Source organism: Colletes latitarsis, chromosome 2 (genome assembly GCF_051014445.1).
Source record: "Colletes latitarsis isolate SP2378_abdomen chromosome 2, iyColLati1, whole genome shotgun sequence".
Classification (NCBI taxonomy): Eukaryota; Metazoa; Arthropoda; class Insecta; order Hymenoptera; family Colletidae; genus Colletes; species Colletes latitarsis.
The window spans coordinates 21,365,902-21,383,123 of record NC_135135.1 but is presented as its reverse complement, the minus strand read 5'-3'; the positions used below and the strand labels follow the sequence as shown (position 1 = coordinate 21,383,123).

The window sequence follows — 17,222 nt, the reverse complement described above, 5'->3', positions numbered from 1 at the left end:
ATGTAAATGTGTCTTAAATATATTTTGTATTTTCTTTAGGTCGTAATTATACATTTATTAAGTTCATCTCTATACATCTAATCAAAATAATCCTCAATGTCAATGTCAGGATTCAATAAGTCTTCCCCATAAATGCTTAAATCTAACTGATTAAGTATTAAATTTTCACACATTTCTTCCAAGTCAGTGTCTCCAATCAATACTGCTCCTTGCAGTTTATCATTTTCTAGTACAAGCTTTATATATTCCTTTCCTTTGGTCATTCGTAATAAAATTTGGTATTTATTATTTAATTTTTGTCCATTATATAAACCAAGCAAAACTACTTTGTAACCGAAGAATTTAGTTACGTGAGTGAACAATTCAAAACAAAAATCTTGTAAAAATTCCTCATTTTTTAATTTAGAAACCATCGCTTTGGCGGCATAACGTCCCATTTGGTGTGCTTGCGTCCATAACCTCATCTGAAACCATTGTTTTGCTAATTCCCATCCTGCGCTGCATACATCTCCAGCAGCATATATATCTTGTTCTGATGTTTCTAGTTTCCAATCTACTAATAATCCACCATCTTCTCCTTTTTTAAGATCATCTAAACCCATTATGTTAGAATTTGGTATTACACCTGTTGCTGATACAATAAAATCACAACCAATAATCTTTCCATTTGTCAATTCGACATATACAGGCCATTGCTCCATAGGATCAAATTGTTTCTGTTCCAATGTACTAAGAATTTTTGCAACTTCACTGTCATATTCTACTTGTACTTTTGTTGATTTAAAGAAAGTACCTTTTATATCAAAATTATTGTGCCAGTCTGGACCTAAAGCTGGTCCATCTTCTACAACTGATGTGCTAGATACAGTATACCTCATTCTTTTAGTTGGAGCATTTACATTAACATTTTCAGATACATTGGTTTTATGTATTTTATCCATAAAAAATTCTGCAGCACCAGGATCAACAAATGTTGCAGAAATATGTTTGTCTTTAATTACCCATATTATTTCAACACCGTCGACTTCGTTTACAATTTCAGTAGCAATCCCTCCATTTCCAACTACTATGATCCTCCTTGAATTTTGTATTTTTTGGGAAAACTGAATAACTGATTCAGTATCTCGAATTCCTAAGATAAACTTGTTATTTTCTGCTATAAGCTTTGGTCTGGCACCATTACAAAGGCATAGTATTTTATAATTTACAATTCTTCCATTTTTTGTTAATACTTGTTTATTTGAAACATTTACTTCAATTACAAAATCATGTATAATTTTTAATGATTTATTTGTCTTTGACAAAGTTGCTGTGTCTTTCTCTTCTACATTAAACTGCATTAATGTCTTACCAAGTGGAACTATATTTATAACTGCTTTTATCAAAGGACTTGCTGTAATCAGAACTGTATCTACCTGTGGAGCAAGAAAACTTATACCTTCAACACAAGATACTCCAGCAATACCACCTCCTATTACTGCAAATGTACAATTTATTTCTTCTTTGTCCATCTTTATATGATTTTTTAATTAATGTAAGTTTCTAAATTGTTTTTAATTTAAGCACTTTTCCACTCTGAATAATCATAATATTTAAATGGAACATCAAATGTAAGAAAACCATATTCTCTTGCTTTCAATACAGCAACAAGTATTTTTTTATGAGTCATTTGACAAAGACCAGTTTTTCTGTGAATAAAAAAAGAGAATAAATAAAATATACATAAGTATTTTATATTTTTCTCAGCATTCAGAAATATTAAACTTACTTATAACTTAAGATTTCTCCATTATCCTTAGATATAAATTGTTTTAATAAATTTACATTAACAGAGTCAATCACTAGGTATTCATCCCTGCATATTGGACATGGATTACCAGTAGTGATTACGGATTTTCTCTATAAAGTTTATGATATTAGAAGTTGAAGAATTATTATTAGTGTCAATTACTTTTAAAAAAATATTTACAATACAAGTTTTTCGTGTTTTTTGTGGTGGAATAGGCCCTTTATGATTTCGTCTATACAATTTCCAAACAGGATCATTTCCATAAGTTTGCTTATAAGCTGAAATAATTTGTTACATGTAATAATTATTTAACATAAATATTCAGACACTAGAATATATTTGCCTAGTGTTCAAACATTTTCGTCACTCATTGTATATTTAATAGTTATTGAAAAAGTTTATTCTATGTAGGCATTCACCATCACTTTGCATGTATCTTATACTAGTCTCCACAGGAATAATTTGACTTCTATCCTTATGAGGTGATACGTGCTTCACAGGTGTAGTTGGTTCTTGATGTTCTTGATTTTCTTGATCTTCTTGATCTTCTTGATCAAATTGTGCAAACGAAAGACGTATAAATCTTACAGGTATAACCTAAAAATATTGATATCTAAAAAGTTACAAGCGTTTCAATATATTCATACTGTTAATTCTTACCCTTGCAGTTAAATTCGTTCGTAAAATTGATCCAGCCAATTGGAATCCATTTAATATGAATGACATTATTTTTTCTTTAACACAATTCTTAGATAATTTGTATTATGAACGCAATAGTACTCGTACGATGTAGTAGAGAAATCAGATATACACGCACGTATGCATGCATTAACGTGATCAAATTCAAATAAAATATGATTCAACTCTTGCTTCAACATTTACATTATTTAATTAATATTACAACCTTTTTTTATTACAAATTTTTCTATTTTTTTTTCAACCTAATTTGTTTAATAATGCTTACGTTTCATAATACTTAGAAATATTTACTTTGTTACAAATTTGTGACAAATATTTTCTTATTATACTATTTCTAAACTTTTATCATAAATATATCAAATATTTTGTATTCTCACAAAAAATTTACGTTACATTCGATATATCATGTTTTATTATAAAAGCTTTTTTTCATAAAAGTTGCTGATTTGATTAAGAAAATTGTAGGTTGTGTCGGAAGTTACTAAAATATTTTAGATACTTTATTATTTTTAGACGTAGTTTTTACTTTGATAATTAATTATAATTAAATTAAATATTTTTAACATCTTAGTATTATTATTCAAAATTACAGTAATGATACAAATCAGTACATAAAATAAACAGACATTTGATTTTGTTGAAGGAAATATGACGTTTCCGGTTTGGGCGTAACAGCAGCTTCTACGTAGTTAGGTGAGGATAATTTTACTCGAGTTAAAAGTAAATTTCGGAATTGTTCAACAAGATATCACAAGAAAATCATCATTAAGGTAATAAAAATAAAATTTAAACAATGTTTGATTACAGATGGCAGATCGACGGGAAGATATTTGCGGATTTTGGGCGATCTTGTAGCATTCACCGAATCCGTAGTCTATTTGCGTCGAAGCATAGGGCCACGTCGCTTTTGTCTATAAGAAATGTTAAATTTCTTATACATCGCTGTGAACATTTATTTTCCATAAAAGGATTTAATTATTAATCAAATGTGAGTGGCTTTTCTGTCGTTCAAAAAAGCCGAAGCCTATATTTTTTTGATACCGTTTAATTTTCAAATTATTAATCAAAAGGTGGTACGGTTTTATTATTCAGCACGTTACGTACCACAAAACTTTAAGTATATTTCGTAATAGATATAATAAAAATGGAAGAAACTTGAAAAATAAGTATTTGAGGCCTAAAGCAAGGTGAAACGATGAATGTACATATTAGTGACAAATTCATGAACATATTGTCGGGATTATCGGGTTTTCGTAATAGAAATTGCATGCATGATATGCGTTATATTTCCAAAATCGAACGAGTGGCAATAGAATATTATTGAAGAGCGTTACTAAAAGTGTTAGTGATTGTATACACATATGAAATTCATAAATTCGGAAAAAATCCTAATGCAGCACAAATGAACGATCATGGTGTGCTATAAATAGAAGTTGTTCGGTGATGATGTCAAGTGATAGGGAGGGGTCGCGACAATTATTGGTCGACTTTAGGGGGGTGCGAAACGTGATTGGTCGGTTGTGTAACCATTCTGGGTGGGATATGCGCGGAAGTATTGCGCAGGAAGAGATCTGCCAGTTGACCATCGAGTGAGCACCGTTGCCTGGAGGAGCTTACATTTCGTACTGATAGTTTTACTATTTGTAGCTTTCTGTTGCTTAATTTCAGTATTTGAAGTTCTTTGTCATTAGGGAATGAAAAATAACGAAAGCATAATTCAAATCGAAAAGATTCGGTATAAAAATCCTTTCGATTGGCGTTTCTGATTTGTGAGGTAGATTATTCCGTATTGTAAAATGAGAGGACAATGAGGATAAGAAAACGTTTCAAGAATTTAGTATTCACGAATGATTTTTGGGGAAAGTACATTTAGGCTTAGGTAAATAATATCTGCCAATGTAATTTATTCATAGATACGAAATCTCTTACCTATGTCTCTTACATTCGTGAGAATATTCAACAATATGGCGTTGTAACGTACTACGCTTGTCCTTCAAGAACTACGTTGAGATTTTCCCGCAAAAAACCCGAATATCTTTGTGTTTTATTACAGATTTACGTCATGATCCTATGTTTGTACTTCGATATGCGCTAAATCGTCAAGAATAACATCAAAATGGTAAGTCGAATTTATTAAAATCAATTACTTTCCCCTTTACTTCGCAAATTTTTTGAGAGAGGGCGCCATATACATAGAATTGCGACAGACGTAATGGAAGGGGAAAGCGGTAGGATCAATAACCTTCACTTGTGTGACCTCGTATCCTAATTCTGGCATCGCCAACATCTAATGGTCGGGCACTACGCGCATTTAGATAATACAACGATGGTTTATCTAAATTTCATTTAATATGAATTCATAATACTCATTTTAACTATCAAAATGGGGAAGGTAAATGATCCTTACGCTTTTTTATTAAGTTTGCATTTCTATGTAATATTCACATTGTTCTTTTGTGATTAAAATTTTTGTTTTTATTTATTGATGTGATTCACGTAACACTTTTATGTAATACATGATTTATATTGAAAGTTATAACAGTATGTTAATTTACAATTTATGTGTAATATTACGCTTTTTTTTTATTTTTTAGTACAGGTTAAATTTCTAGTGATACATTAATGATATTTTATACAAAACTATAGACAAATTTTATAAATCGTGTGCATTGATTCAATTAAATTTTAATTTCAAAGTTTGCTTATTAATTTAGAAAGTTAGAAATAGATAAAAGTTAAAAAATTAGAAATAGTTATTAATTGGTAGCAGTTTACTTAAAATATTAAATATTATTTATTCAAAACATTAATTAAGATTTGTTATTTGCTCTATTCTACATAGTCTTTTGAAACTTTAAGGTATGTGATGTTGTCCATATACTTTTTCAGCCGCGCATAGATCCATTATCATTATTGAAGTGTCTTAGTGTTTTGTTGGGGCCAACTGGAGGCATTAAGAGTAAAGAAGAAGTTCATCGGTTAGCTAATTTAATGACAAAGTTCTCGAAGAAACTTGTTTCAAAATGCATTTACATTCAGATATTAAAAACTACGAACACCGATTTGCTTAGTCAGTGAGTATATGTTTTTTTTGTATTACTACGGGTTATTGATAAGTCTGTTACCACTTACATCAAAATTTAATAATTGGACAAGTTACATACATAAAATAATATTTTTTATGTTGCATGTTGAGACACATGAACATGCACATTTGTATAATCATGTGAAAAATAAAATACATGCTAGATTAAGAAACTTGGAACTCAGAACCATTGGACGGTTTGACATGTAAACCGTACTCACTGATACGAGTCCTACAAACATTTTTTGAGAACTATTATATTATAAAACTTATTAATATCAAAATATTTCATGTTATATAATGCTGAAGTAAATTTCACAATGTAGAATAGTTTAGAATTTGGACAAATTTTTGTTTTTCTTAGATTTATGGGTGCTGGAGGATGGAATCTTATTCACATGTGGCTCACTGATGGCATTCTTGCAAAAAATTGGGCTCTCATTCAGGAACTTCTTGAGCTTTTGCTGCTATGTCCAGTAGATATTGAAAGATTAAAAAGCAACAATTGTCCAAAATTAATAAAAGGTCTATCAAAAGAAGGCAGTCATCAAGGTGTTAGAGTGTTGGCTAGTCGATTAGTTGAACAATGGCTAAAGATAGTGAAAGGAGAAGCTGCACCAAATTCTGTGCCAGCACAAATCATGACAATTCCGGTGCAAGGTACTGGAGTTCTAGGGCATGCAAATTTGGTTTCTGAATCAGCGCAACAACAGCAACAGTTTTCCATTCATTGTGGTATTCAACAAGTCTCGGATGGTGTCGAAAATGCAACAGTTCATGTGCAAGATCTGCAATTTACTCCAAACTCTACAACAACCATTGCAGTACCCCATATTCAACAACAGCAGCAACAACCACAAGAACAGCAGCAACAACAGCAATTGCAAGAAAGGACAACTGTACAATCTTTGCAACTGCAAGTTGTTAGTAAACCGCAGCAAGTGCAATTACAACAGCAATTATCATCACAGCAATCAAAAAAGCCAGCTTTTGTTGTGGTATCTACATCTTCACAATCCCCAGTTCCTGTGTATAAAATTACAATTCGTGAAGGTAAACAAATTCTTACAAAAGTGGAGACAGATGCTACAAATATTAATAGTGTTTTAAATACGAATAGTACAAATATAGAAATTAATGGAGATGTTGTGAACGATACACCTGCTGTGAAACATACTGTTGAGGAAGCAGAATCTAAGGAACTCAGTGATTGTGTAGTCAGTGGTCAAGGTTATAAAACGGATGTTGCACAATCTGAAAAATTAGACCAAGTTTCCAGTGAAGTGAAACAGACTGTAATAGATTCCACGGACAGTACTGATGTGGAAGTTGTTAAAAATAAAGAAAATAAAGACTCTAAAGACATTAAAGACAATGTTAGTAGTGAAAGTAGTAAATCTAGTAATAAAGAAAACCGGGACTCGTCTAAAAAAGATGAAAAAAAATCTAGTAGTTCAGATAAAAAAAGTCATCATAGTTCGTCTTCATCCTCCAAAAGTTCTTCTAAACATACCTCAAGTTCCAGTTCACATCGTACTAGTTCCACTTCTTACAAATCTAGTAGTCATCGCTCTAGTTCTAGTAGTAGTAGTTCAAAAAGCTCTAGTAACAAGGATAAGTCTTCCAAGGACAAGGAGAAACATCACTCATCTAATTCATCTGGTAAACATAGTTCTAGTAAAACTAAATCCGACAAAGAAAAAGAAAAAGAAAAGCAAAAGAAAGATCAGGCAGAAAAGGATAAGGCAACGCTGGAAAAAGTACAAGGACAGGCATTGAGTTCAAAGTTAGGAAAAATACCTAAAAAGAAGTTGGAAGAAGAAAAATCAGGAGATGCAGCTGTAAGAAAGTCATCAACAGACTCGAGGGACAGCTCTAAGGAAAATAAGACTGATCCGAAGAAAGTTATTGCAATGCCAGAGAAAAAGAACATTTCTATTTCTATCGAGAGTAGGAAAAATTCTCAGGATTCTACAATGCGACCAAAGACTGTGAAAACGTTTAATTCTAAATTCAGGTCAACTGGTTTGGAGGAAGAAGTAAAACCTCCACCACCTAGATCAGCAAAGAAACCAAATCCTATCATTGATAAAAAGGTCATACCCCAGAAATTACCTGTTTTGAAGAGGCCATCTCCACTCAGAGAAGCTATTCCATCAACAGACAAACGAGCTAAGTTGTCATTGGATTCTCCAACTACACCTCCAAGCGAAGAGAAGAAAGGAGGCATCAAATTGATACCACCAAAACCAAAACGTAAGTATCATCCAGTATCTAAAGTAATATGCTTAAAACTTTCTTTATATGTATCTATACAAATTTTTTTTCAATAAGTCAACTAAATTTATTAGGGAACAAGGTGTATATCATCTTAAATTTGTTTTTAACACTGATGTTCTAAGACTACATATAAAGTGTTCAGAAAATTAGAAAATTTTTTTAACAGGTTATTAATGATATATTTTGTAATAGAAAATTGTTCATATCGTCAGAAATTTTATAAATTATTCTATAAATTATATGTTTAGTATGAATTCTAACAATTACTAAATGTCTATATTCTTATAAGAGTAGACTAATTAGATTTGTTGAACGTATGTTAACGATAAAATATTCACGCTAAAGAAATTTGCGACGACATATTATATTAATATAATCTGAAATTTTCTATTTTTTAAAGTATAAAAGAATAATGTACAGATAGTACTAATTATTATGTGTACGTTATATTTGAAACATAACGATATAGTACTTCTTTAAGAAAGATACCAGTATATTAAAAATTGAAAAGTTATTAATAAAAGAATGTTTATGTGACTTGTTTCGGCGCGTATAATTAAATGTAACATAATCAGTCTCTGAACATCAGTTTCTTTTATTATATATGCTACTACTAACTTCTTAATATTGAGTTTGCAGGTGGATGGCTCCAGGAGAAGCATGAGCAAACTATATATATTTTATATATTACGCAATTATTGATTCGTAAATTAATAATAGATTTTTATTTATCCAATTAATTAGCAATTTCTTTCAGGCCAGGATTGTTTTAATTTGTACCATATATTTAGAACCCTATACTACTTTTTAAAAAATGATTAGAATCTTATAGAAGATAAAAGAAAACCTGTATCGATTGACCCACGTGGAAGTGGATCGAAAATGGATCTCGTGCTTGCCTCGATAATTAACGTCGTGTTTGAAGAATGAAGACATTAGGATCGTCTCTTTGAACGTCGATTTATTTCCTATATTAAGAAGATTAAGCAGGTAATCTTCGATAAAGTATTAATTACATCGTATGTACAAAATTTCCGAAAGCTAGTGTCGTGTGGTTAAACTCACAAAATCGGATATGACGATAAGCAATACGTCGAAAGTAATCGTGCAGTTTTTTCAAACAATTATTTGGTTAAAACAGAAACGGTGTGTTTTCTTATTGATAGAATATTCGGGGTGTGTGTTTTACCGTTCACTGATGAACGATACACCGATAGAAGTCACCATCGGATATTACTAATCTACCTAGGTAAGGAGACAAACCAAACTCTTGTCTGTCCATACTTCTTCCCTTGTACATGTACACCCTATTAAGCATTTAAATAAATTGATCAGAAATCTGGAAATATTTAACTCTTGGGTTTCTGCTATACATCTTGCTCACTGAATGCTTGATAAAGCAAACACTCACACCGTGGGCCCATCCAGATTTCCATCCTCTCGGTGACTAATCGCACAAATCAAAGGTGCAAAACCAAGTCGGGGCTTTAAAAAGTGGTGTATTCTATCAAAATAAAATATATTCAATGTTCAGACAATCGGTAGAATTATGATGCAAGTAGAACAAGTTACGATATTAGTTTACAAATATAATTAGCGGTGATTTGGTTGCATGCATCTTAAATATTTTAGTTTGTTTCTGTAAAAGTCACAGCAACGTAGGTTTCTCAAATTTACTTATACAATGCATTTTGTTTCCTTGGTTTTACTTGGTATTATATTCGAACAGTAACCGAAGTTTGGATGTAAAATGTTTAATAGAATTACATCGTTTCGAGTGTCACCGCACAAGGGAAAAGAATCTTTACAATCAATACGTTATCTTCAATTCTACATTATTCTTTAGTTCACAGTGGATTTGCAGAATCATTCGAATACGTTCGTGCATTCATCAGAGAGAATAGAAATTTGTTTCGGGCACATAGTCCCGAGATATCCTTGTGAAAGCGAGAAAGAATGATAGAGAGAGAGAAAGAGAGAGAGAGAGTGAGGGGGAGAGCGAGAGAGAGAGAGAAAGAATGTTGAGAGAGGGAGCGAGAGAGAAAGAATAAATAGTATGCACGAGACGAGTAGATGAAAAAACAAGCGAAAAAAATGTGATACGACGTTCAGAGGAAGTTCATTTGAAAGACAGTACGGAATCTCGTGGATGAAAAGCACTTCCGAGAATGCATAAAATACGATGCTGCGTTTCGACACGTCGACCTCGAGCAAGCCACCCGTAGGATCAGCGGGCCTCTTCTTGCACGACACATAATCGTCTATTACCAATGACGACGTCAACACGGCGAAGAAGTCACCTTCCTTGCCAGTGGTCGCGGATTAACAATCGGGTGAAAAGAAATTGGAACGGGAGAAAGAAAAAAGAAAGAAAACTGGGATAATGAATATCAAATATTCGATATTGTGCCTTGTCTTTAGTATGAGCATAATATTAACTTATTTTTTCGAATCCATATACATATATGGTGGGATTCGCGTTTATTTATTCTTTCGGAGAATGTAGCTTTTTATCGTATTAAAAGAAATGATTTGCAAACGGTCAATCAATACTGTCGAAAGCTCGCTTTAACGCGTATCTTTTTGTATTTGAACTTCCCTTAAGAAGAAATTTTCTCTCAATTTACAGGAATATTCTTTGTTGCTCATAAACGTTTACTTCTCTGTCAAAAAAAGTATATGACATGATTCGAGACAATGAATGCGGTTGATTTCTCTCATCTTGTTCAAGTACCTATTTAGTTGAAAAAGAAACATGAAATTCAATGTCATATAAATATTTTTGTGAAATTAAAGGATTCGAACAATTTAGTGTCTCGACATATAGACTGAAATAGAAAATCCTGTATTCGAATTAGACGCGAAGAAGGATGAAACGGGAGTTACGACGGAGTTGCGCAACGGCGCACTTCTCCGTTATGTCTGCGGAGTACCGGGGCGGATGTTTTTGCAACGGTTTCGCGTAGGCAATCGCGTACGGGACCAGTCTCTGTTTCTCGTAGCAGTAGCATTACGCTCCGCGTAGTAATATATTAACCATTCAACATATTTAGATCCGCGCCACAGTGTGAACGTATTCTCGCTATGCGGGTACCTATCTTGCATTTGAATTCGAAACGAATTCGAACGAAAAATAAAATCCAATAGCTCGTTCTATATTAAAAACTATTATTTACAAATTATTTTTCATTTACTTTTTCATTTGTACGTCGGAGATAGATCTCTGAAAGAAAAAAATATATTTACGCGTTGCCTTAGAATTTATGACAATCGAGACACTGTTTCAAACGAAAACGTAAACGTTCTTTCGTTTATATTAATTTCAATATTGCGCACTCGATTATATTACAAAAGAGAGAAGAGAGTGGATTAATTGTAGTAAATTCGATGTGTACAAATATAGTTTCATCTTCGTATTATACATAGTTCTCTTATAAACGCTAACGTATTGTTATTTACGTATATAAATATTTAGAAATTTTTCTAATCACATTACCATTAATTTATATATTTCGTTTCATGCAAGAAAATAGATTTCTGACATTTTTTTAATATTTGAGAAAATCGTATATTCTTCATTATTTGTTGCTATTTTCAAATTAACATAAAAATTAAAAATTAAAAAAAAAAATAGAAATAGAATTATTGCTAACTGCGTAAAATTTCAGTAAAATTTGTGATTATATTAGACAATAGAATATTAAGTGTACAAATTACAATGAAGGTCTTGCAAAGATACAAAATAAGATGTGGAAAAGCAAATGTTTATTGTTGTATAGTAGATGCACTATAAAAGTAAATTTGTGATTTGCAACATCTTTAGAGCGAAGTAAATTTAAAAATGACTCGAACATGAACCGAGAGTTTTATGGAAATAAAATTGGAGCCGTATAATAATTAAACCCGTATATTATTCCCCAGTTTACTGTTATCACTTTTATTGAATGCGTTCCATGAAATATTTATACAATGATCTCATTATCAGACAGATATATCATATTTGCACTTTCTTCCTACGTATAACAATACTTTTGTTATTGTTGCGTCAATCGTATTTATCTAAAACGTCGTCAATTATACATACAATACTTAAAGAAAGAAGTACATCAACCGAAACGAAATTATTTGATGTTTGAACGGAACTCGCTCGATTCCAAATTTTTATATTGTTTACAGCGATTAATCATTGCATTGCTCTGCTCACGGTTTTGAATATCAAAATAACAATTTAGTGAAAAAAGAAAAACAAAATGAGGAAAGCTAAGAAATGTTCAATGATATTATCGACCACCGTGCAAGTACACAAAAAATCTTTGTTTCTATTCATCATCAAAATGTATTTGTGAAAAAACTACGATTTACATAATGATCGATGTATAAATGCATTAAATGTCGTATGATCTTTTAGAAACTTGAATTGTGTATTTATATCAAGCCGGGGACAATATTAAAACATTAAATACCAATAGAATAAAAGTTTATAATTTTTTTTTAATTCAAAGTCACTACTTTTTCGTTTGATGAACGACATATAGAAAGAATTATGTTGTTAATGATACAAGCAACGAATTAAATATAAAACAATTAGATTTACGACTTTATCTAAATTCATGTTTAGCTTGTTACATTTTTCGCGCTGTTAAGAAATTCAAACGACATAATGTCGCTGTACATTCATACGTACGTATTATTTATATCTTTGTTTTACATTTAGCTTGATAATTAGAACAATACAACTATCTCGTCGACTAAAATTTAGCGATTAAATTGATCGATTCGCACGTGTTGGATGTATTCTAATGATATTGTCTTTGTGAAACAATTTAACTTGTTCCTTGATATTGAAACGCAGGTACGCGTCAAAGCGCGTACGATGGTTTTTTTTAAAGTTTCACTTTATCAATTAATCATAATGATGCTTCGTTCTTCAAACAATTTTAAAGTAACGTTTTTTATACTATTATAGAATTAATACTCTTTTAATTTCAGGTTTTTATAGATGTTCTTCATAATTTACTTTTCGTTAGCTTACTCATTGAAATGAAAGTGTTATTTCTTTTCAGCTTTATCAAGATGTAGTTCATACATTTTTGTCTCCGATTTTAACTATTTATAAATATGTTTTTTTTTTCAGGATATTTTACAGGTACATATGCGAGCAGTCCGCGAGAATAAATACTTGTAAATACTCATGCAACTAACATTTATTTTGTAGGTCTATCTTATTATACGGATAAATGAGATTGCAGGTGCGGTACTTTTTCCTTTTCAAAAAGACAAAGAATGTTATGGATTTTCAACAACATTTTATGAGCATAACATTTGATATGTCTCATTTGTTAATTAATAATTTCACTGCTTGCATTTGTGGTTTTGATGAAACCGGATGCGCACAATTCTATATTTTAAATATTAGATAATACTAATAAAAATGTTATTAGAATAAGGAATAATGTTATTAGTGTTCCTTTATTGTGTTTTTATATAAGTTTGTTTATTCAACTGTTATAATGACAAATAATAAAATTTCTCTTGCAGTCAGGAGTGAAGTCACCGAAACGAAATAGTTCCATTTATTAGTAATAATTATTGGTATTGTTAGCATAAGCGTGTTTTTCTTTTTCTTTATTTTAACTGTAATCATTTATTTATTTTTTACAGCAATGGTTCTACAAGAAAGCGATATGTTTATGGATGCTTTGACCGCATCAACGAAGAGTAAAGAACCGCGGAAGAGAAAACGTAGAACGTCCATCACGAAAGATGGTCCTACGGATGCTAAGAAACAAGAAACTGCCAATAGTGATAATCGTGATGTTACACCTCCACCCACCTCACCACCAAGTGCCGATGAAAAATCACCTGTAGTTGTCAAACCTAACTTTAAGGTACGTGTAATTATAAAATTGTATATTAATGCGGATAAATATAAAATTTTACCCACTATGAAAATTCAAATTTTGATAAATATATGTTTTTCATGTTTGTATTTATCATGTATAGAACAACATTTGTAATCTTTAACTTTGTTAAGCAGTAATAAGAATGAATTTTTATTATGTTTAATTATTTTAATTACTCTGTAAAAAATAATTTAATTAATTTTGTTTGATTTGATGTTGCATTATACATGTTTTATAGTAATAAAAATATATTGTTTAATTTGAAGAAAGATACTTTTCAAGAAATTTGTTAAACAATTTACATTGACTTATAAATCATGTAATAATTTATTTGTTAGCTGTAAAATTCCTTGTAAAAATCCATTCGTAAAAAAAAAGATATTTGTTTCTCGGTTACAGTTTTATCAAGATACATTGGAGACGGACGAAGATAAGGAGCAGAAAGAGAAAGAGAATTCGGATGAAGAAATTAGAAGAGAAAAGGACGAAACCACGGATGACCAGAAAGAAAATAGGATATTCAAATCAGATATCGATGACGACGCTGGAAGTAACAGTAGGATATTTTATTCTTATTGAGTTATAAATTGTATTATTTAACATTATGTTTTGATAGCTAATTTTTAATATTTCTTTTTTACCTATTAGCACCAACGCCCGATGACGATATGGAAGAAAAGACTTCTAATTCTCCTGAAGACTCTTCCTCGGTATCTGATTCGACGAAGAAAGAAAATGTTAGTTCGTATCCAGAAATACGTTACGTCGACGGGCTAAGAAGCGTTTTACTACTTCAGAAACGTAAAGGGCCGAAAAAAGTACTGAAATGGAAGACAGATCTGGAATCGGTACGATATTTTGAGCTAGATGAGACAGAAAGGGTTAATGTAACAAAAACATTTACCGATATGAAACAAATGGAGAAGCAGAACGAGAGAGAAGCATTCCAAATGGCCAGAAAATTAAGTAAGTTATCGAAAAATGTTCCTTACATTTTTTTGAATACCGAAACATAAGATAAAACTTAATTAATGATTTATACAATTTTGTAGGTAATGAAGACTTGATGGAAGAAAGGACAAGATGGAAACCCTTAATTCCGATCGATCTACCTCCAGCCTTAGTAGAATCTGGAAAAGATAGCAGAGAAAAAGATATTCAATACGCTCGAGAAAAGGGCATTTTACAAGCGCTATACTTCAACCGAAGCATGTAAGAACGCACTAAGATATTTATATAGATAAAAATTTATATTATGCACTCATTACTAATTATATGAAATACATTTTAATATATTATCCAGTATATTGTATATTCACAGTTGATACTGATCGAAGCTTCCGTGTGTAATTTCAACCAGTATTAACTGACAGAATTCGGGCCTTGAAAGACTCAACCATTGACTATTTGACATACCTATAGGCTATTTACTTTTTTCTAACAAAATTATAGTAGTAAAATAATCCATTCTATTTACTAAAAATTTATATATGTTTCAATTACAGGATTCCAGACTCTGCAGCGGAGCCCGATGAAGAACGTCATCATGTATATAGTGATCCTAAAATCATTCCTTTGGATGACCTTACAGGAAATAAAGAAAGCGAGAAAGACTTTACTTCCATGGCGTGGCCAGAACCAAAACCTCAGTTGCAACCTCAAACACCAGTAGTGTCAAACTTCCATTATCCAACGTTTCCTCATAATCAACAGCCAGTAATGGCGCCTATGGGTCCTCAGACTACATTGGGTCCAATACCTCAAATGTCTCAACAAGTAATAGGACCTTCTCACATGGGCCCATTAGGTCCAGACATGGGCGGACCAATACCTGCTGGAGGAGGAGGATGGAGAACGGGAGATGGAAAAGTTGTTGTACCCGATTCAATGGGAATGAATCCAATGGGAAATATGCCAAATGCATTCCCACCAGGAATGGAAGGGGGACCAATGGTTCCACCCGGAATGATGGGACCACCACCTATGTATAATCAACAAGAAGGTTATGGTATGATGGGTCCAGAAGATATGGGATTTAATAATATGAATCCGAATAATTTTCAAGGCCCACCTGGTCCTATGTACGGACCTGGACCTAACTTTCAAGGCCCTAGAGGCGGTGGTCCAATGCATGGTAGAGGTAGAGGCGTTCCCGGACCTGGTTGGTACAGAGGTGGTGGGGGGCCACCTGGAAGAGGTGGTTGGAGGGGGGGCGGTGGCGGGTGGAGGGGAAGCGGAAAGCAACCGCCGGTATGCAGACAATTTTCTAAAAATGGCTATTGCCGAGTTGGTGATAAGTGTCAATATCTTCATCCTGGAGTAAACTGTCCACCATTTTGAAGGAAATTGTAAGAACCGAAAAATTCATCGGCACATTCGTAATAACGTGACATGAAAATTCATTCGGTCTGAATGAATTTATAAAAATGGATGATCGTACGTAAACAATTATATTGGACTCAATCACGCGTCAGGCGCGATAACCAATGATAATGTGCAATTTTCTATTAACGATGCGAATAATCAATCGCATAAAGTAACATCTATACAGTTATATTTTCACGGGATTTAAATGATATTAAGTAATTCTCGATTTCTTTGTATTGCATAATATAGAAAACAAATATTACGAAGAACAGCATGATAAGTTTATTTTTCACGAGTGATACTTGCAGAATTTCATGGTCGGAAACTGCATTAAGTTTAAAATGACAACGGAAAGAAATCAATAGGTTCATCGGCTGCTGGACGGCAAGAAGTTCCTAAGCGTCACTTTTTATTATGATTTCAAAAAGATATTGAAAGTCTGAAATTACTAAAAAAAGAAATGTTTGTTTATTTATATATATTTCAAAATATACTGTAAAATTGGACTATGTCACATAGATAAATTCTTGATTATCATGTCTTCCTTTGGCGTTCACGATTTGACGGTATTCATCATCGCAAATACGATTGGAGTAATTGTAACGGTAATTAAGTTAACAAGATCGTCGCAAATTTTAATCTTACTAACATGACAATTAGCAATTTCAAAATGTGTGACGCTAATGAGCAGGAAGTGCAAATTTCAATTTAATGAGTATTTGTCTTTCAAGATTGCCGGGTAGGGATGTCCAATCGCTTTTTACTAATAAATACATGTAATTAAAATGCTGTTGAAACGAATTAAGCATAATATACAACGGAACATTGTAACACCAAAAGTTCAAATAACGAGTTAAAATAACTTTTTATTAAATTAAGATGTCTCACATTTAGTCGTGTATGTAGATTTATTGTAAATATCATAATTGTATCATTTTGTATAAAATATCGCTAGCTCTAATAACAAGAGACTGTTTTAGGCTTAAATGGAATGTAATAATATAAAAAGAGCAACAATTTTTAGTAAAAACATGTATGTATGATTTTAAGTAATTAATGCAAAGTGATGACATTTATAGAGCACATTTTCATTATTAAT

General features: G+C 31.9%; 3 protein-coding genes across 6 annotated transcripts; 1 reads left to right on the top strand and 2 right to left on the bottom strand.

Moving 5' to 3' along the window:
- Positions 1-7: 7 nt before the first annotated feature.
- Positions 8-1,511, bottom strand: Pyroxd1 (pyridine nucleotide-disulfide oxidoreductase domain 1). The gene has a single exon (XM_076776401.1). It carries the CDS (start codon positions 1,509-1,511, stop codon positions 78-80), a length of 1,434 nt encoding a protein of 477 aa, XP_076632516.1. The 3' UTR covers positions 8-77.
- A 35-nt stretch (positions 1,512-1,546) lies between these two features.
- Positions 1,547-2,863, bottom strand: Mrps18b (mitochondrial ribosomal protein S18B). The gene is made up of 5 exons (XM_076776414.1): positions 2,450-2,863; positions 2,209-2,386; positions 1,970-2,067; positions 1,769-1,899; positions 1,547-1,688 (listed from the first exon to the last, which is right to left on the bottom strand). The coding sequence occupies exons 1-5, from the start codon at positions 2,513-2,515 to the stop codon at positions 1,559-1,561; spliced, it is 603 nt and encodes a 200-aa protein (XP_076632529.1). The 5' UTR covers positions 2,516-2,863; the 3' UTR covers positions 1,547-1,558.
- Positions 2,864-3,111: 248 nt separating this feature from the next.
- Pnuts (Phosphatase 1 nuclear targeting subunit) lies at positions 3,112-17,120 on the top strand. Of its 4 annotated transcripts, none has more exons than XM_076784032.1 (10): positions 3,112-3,181; positions 3,296-3,476; positions 4,542-4,607; positions 5,378-5,562; positions 5,938-7,829; positions 13,515-13,741; positions 14,156-14,312; positions 14,405-14,722; positions 14,809-14,968; positions 15,262-17,119. In XM_076784032.1, the coding sequence occupies exons 3-10, from the start codon at positions 4,605-4,607 to the stop codon at positions 16,094-16,096; spliced, it is 3,777 nt and encodes a 1,258-aa protein (XP_076640147.1). In that variant the 5' UTR covers positions 3,112-3,181; positions 3,296-3,476; positions 4,542-4,604; the 3' UTR covers positions 16,097-17,119. The 4 variants fall into 4 exon arrangements, with proteins under 4 accessions (XP_076640147.1, XP_076640146.1, XP_076640149.1 ...); XM_076784031.1 differs by having other exon boundaries at positions 3,296-4,367; XM_076784033.1 differs by lacking the exon at positions 3,112-3,181 and adding an exon at positions 3,187-3,208 and having other exon boundaries at positions 3,296-4,367.
- The last annotated feature ends 102 nt before the right edge of the window (positions 17,121-17,222 follow it).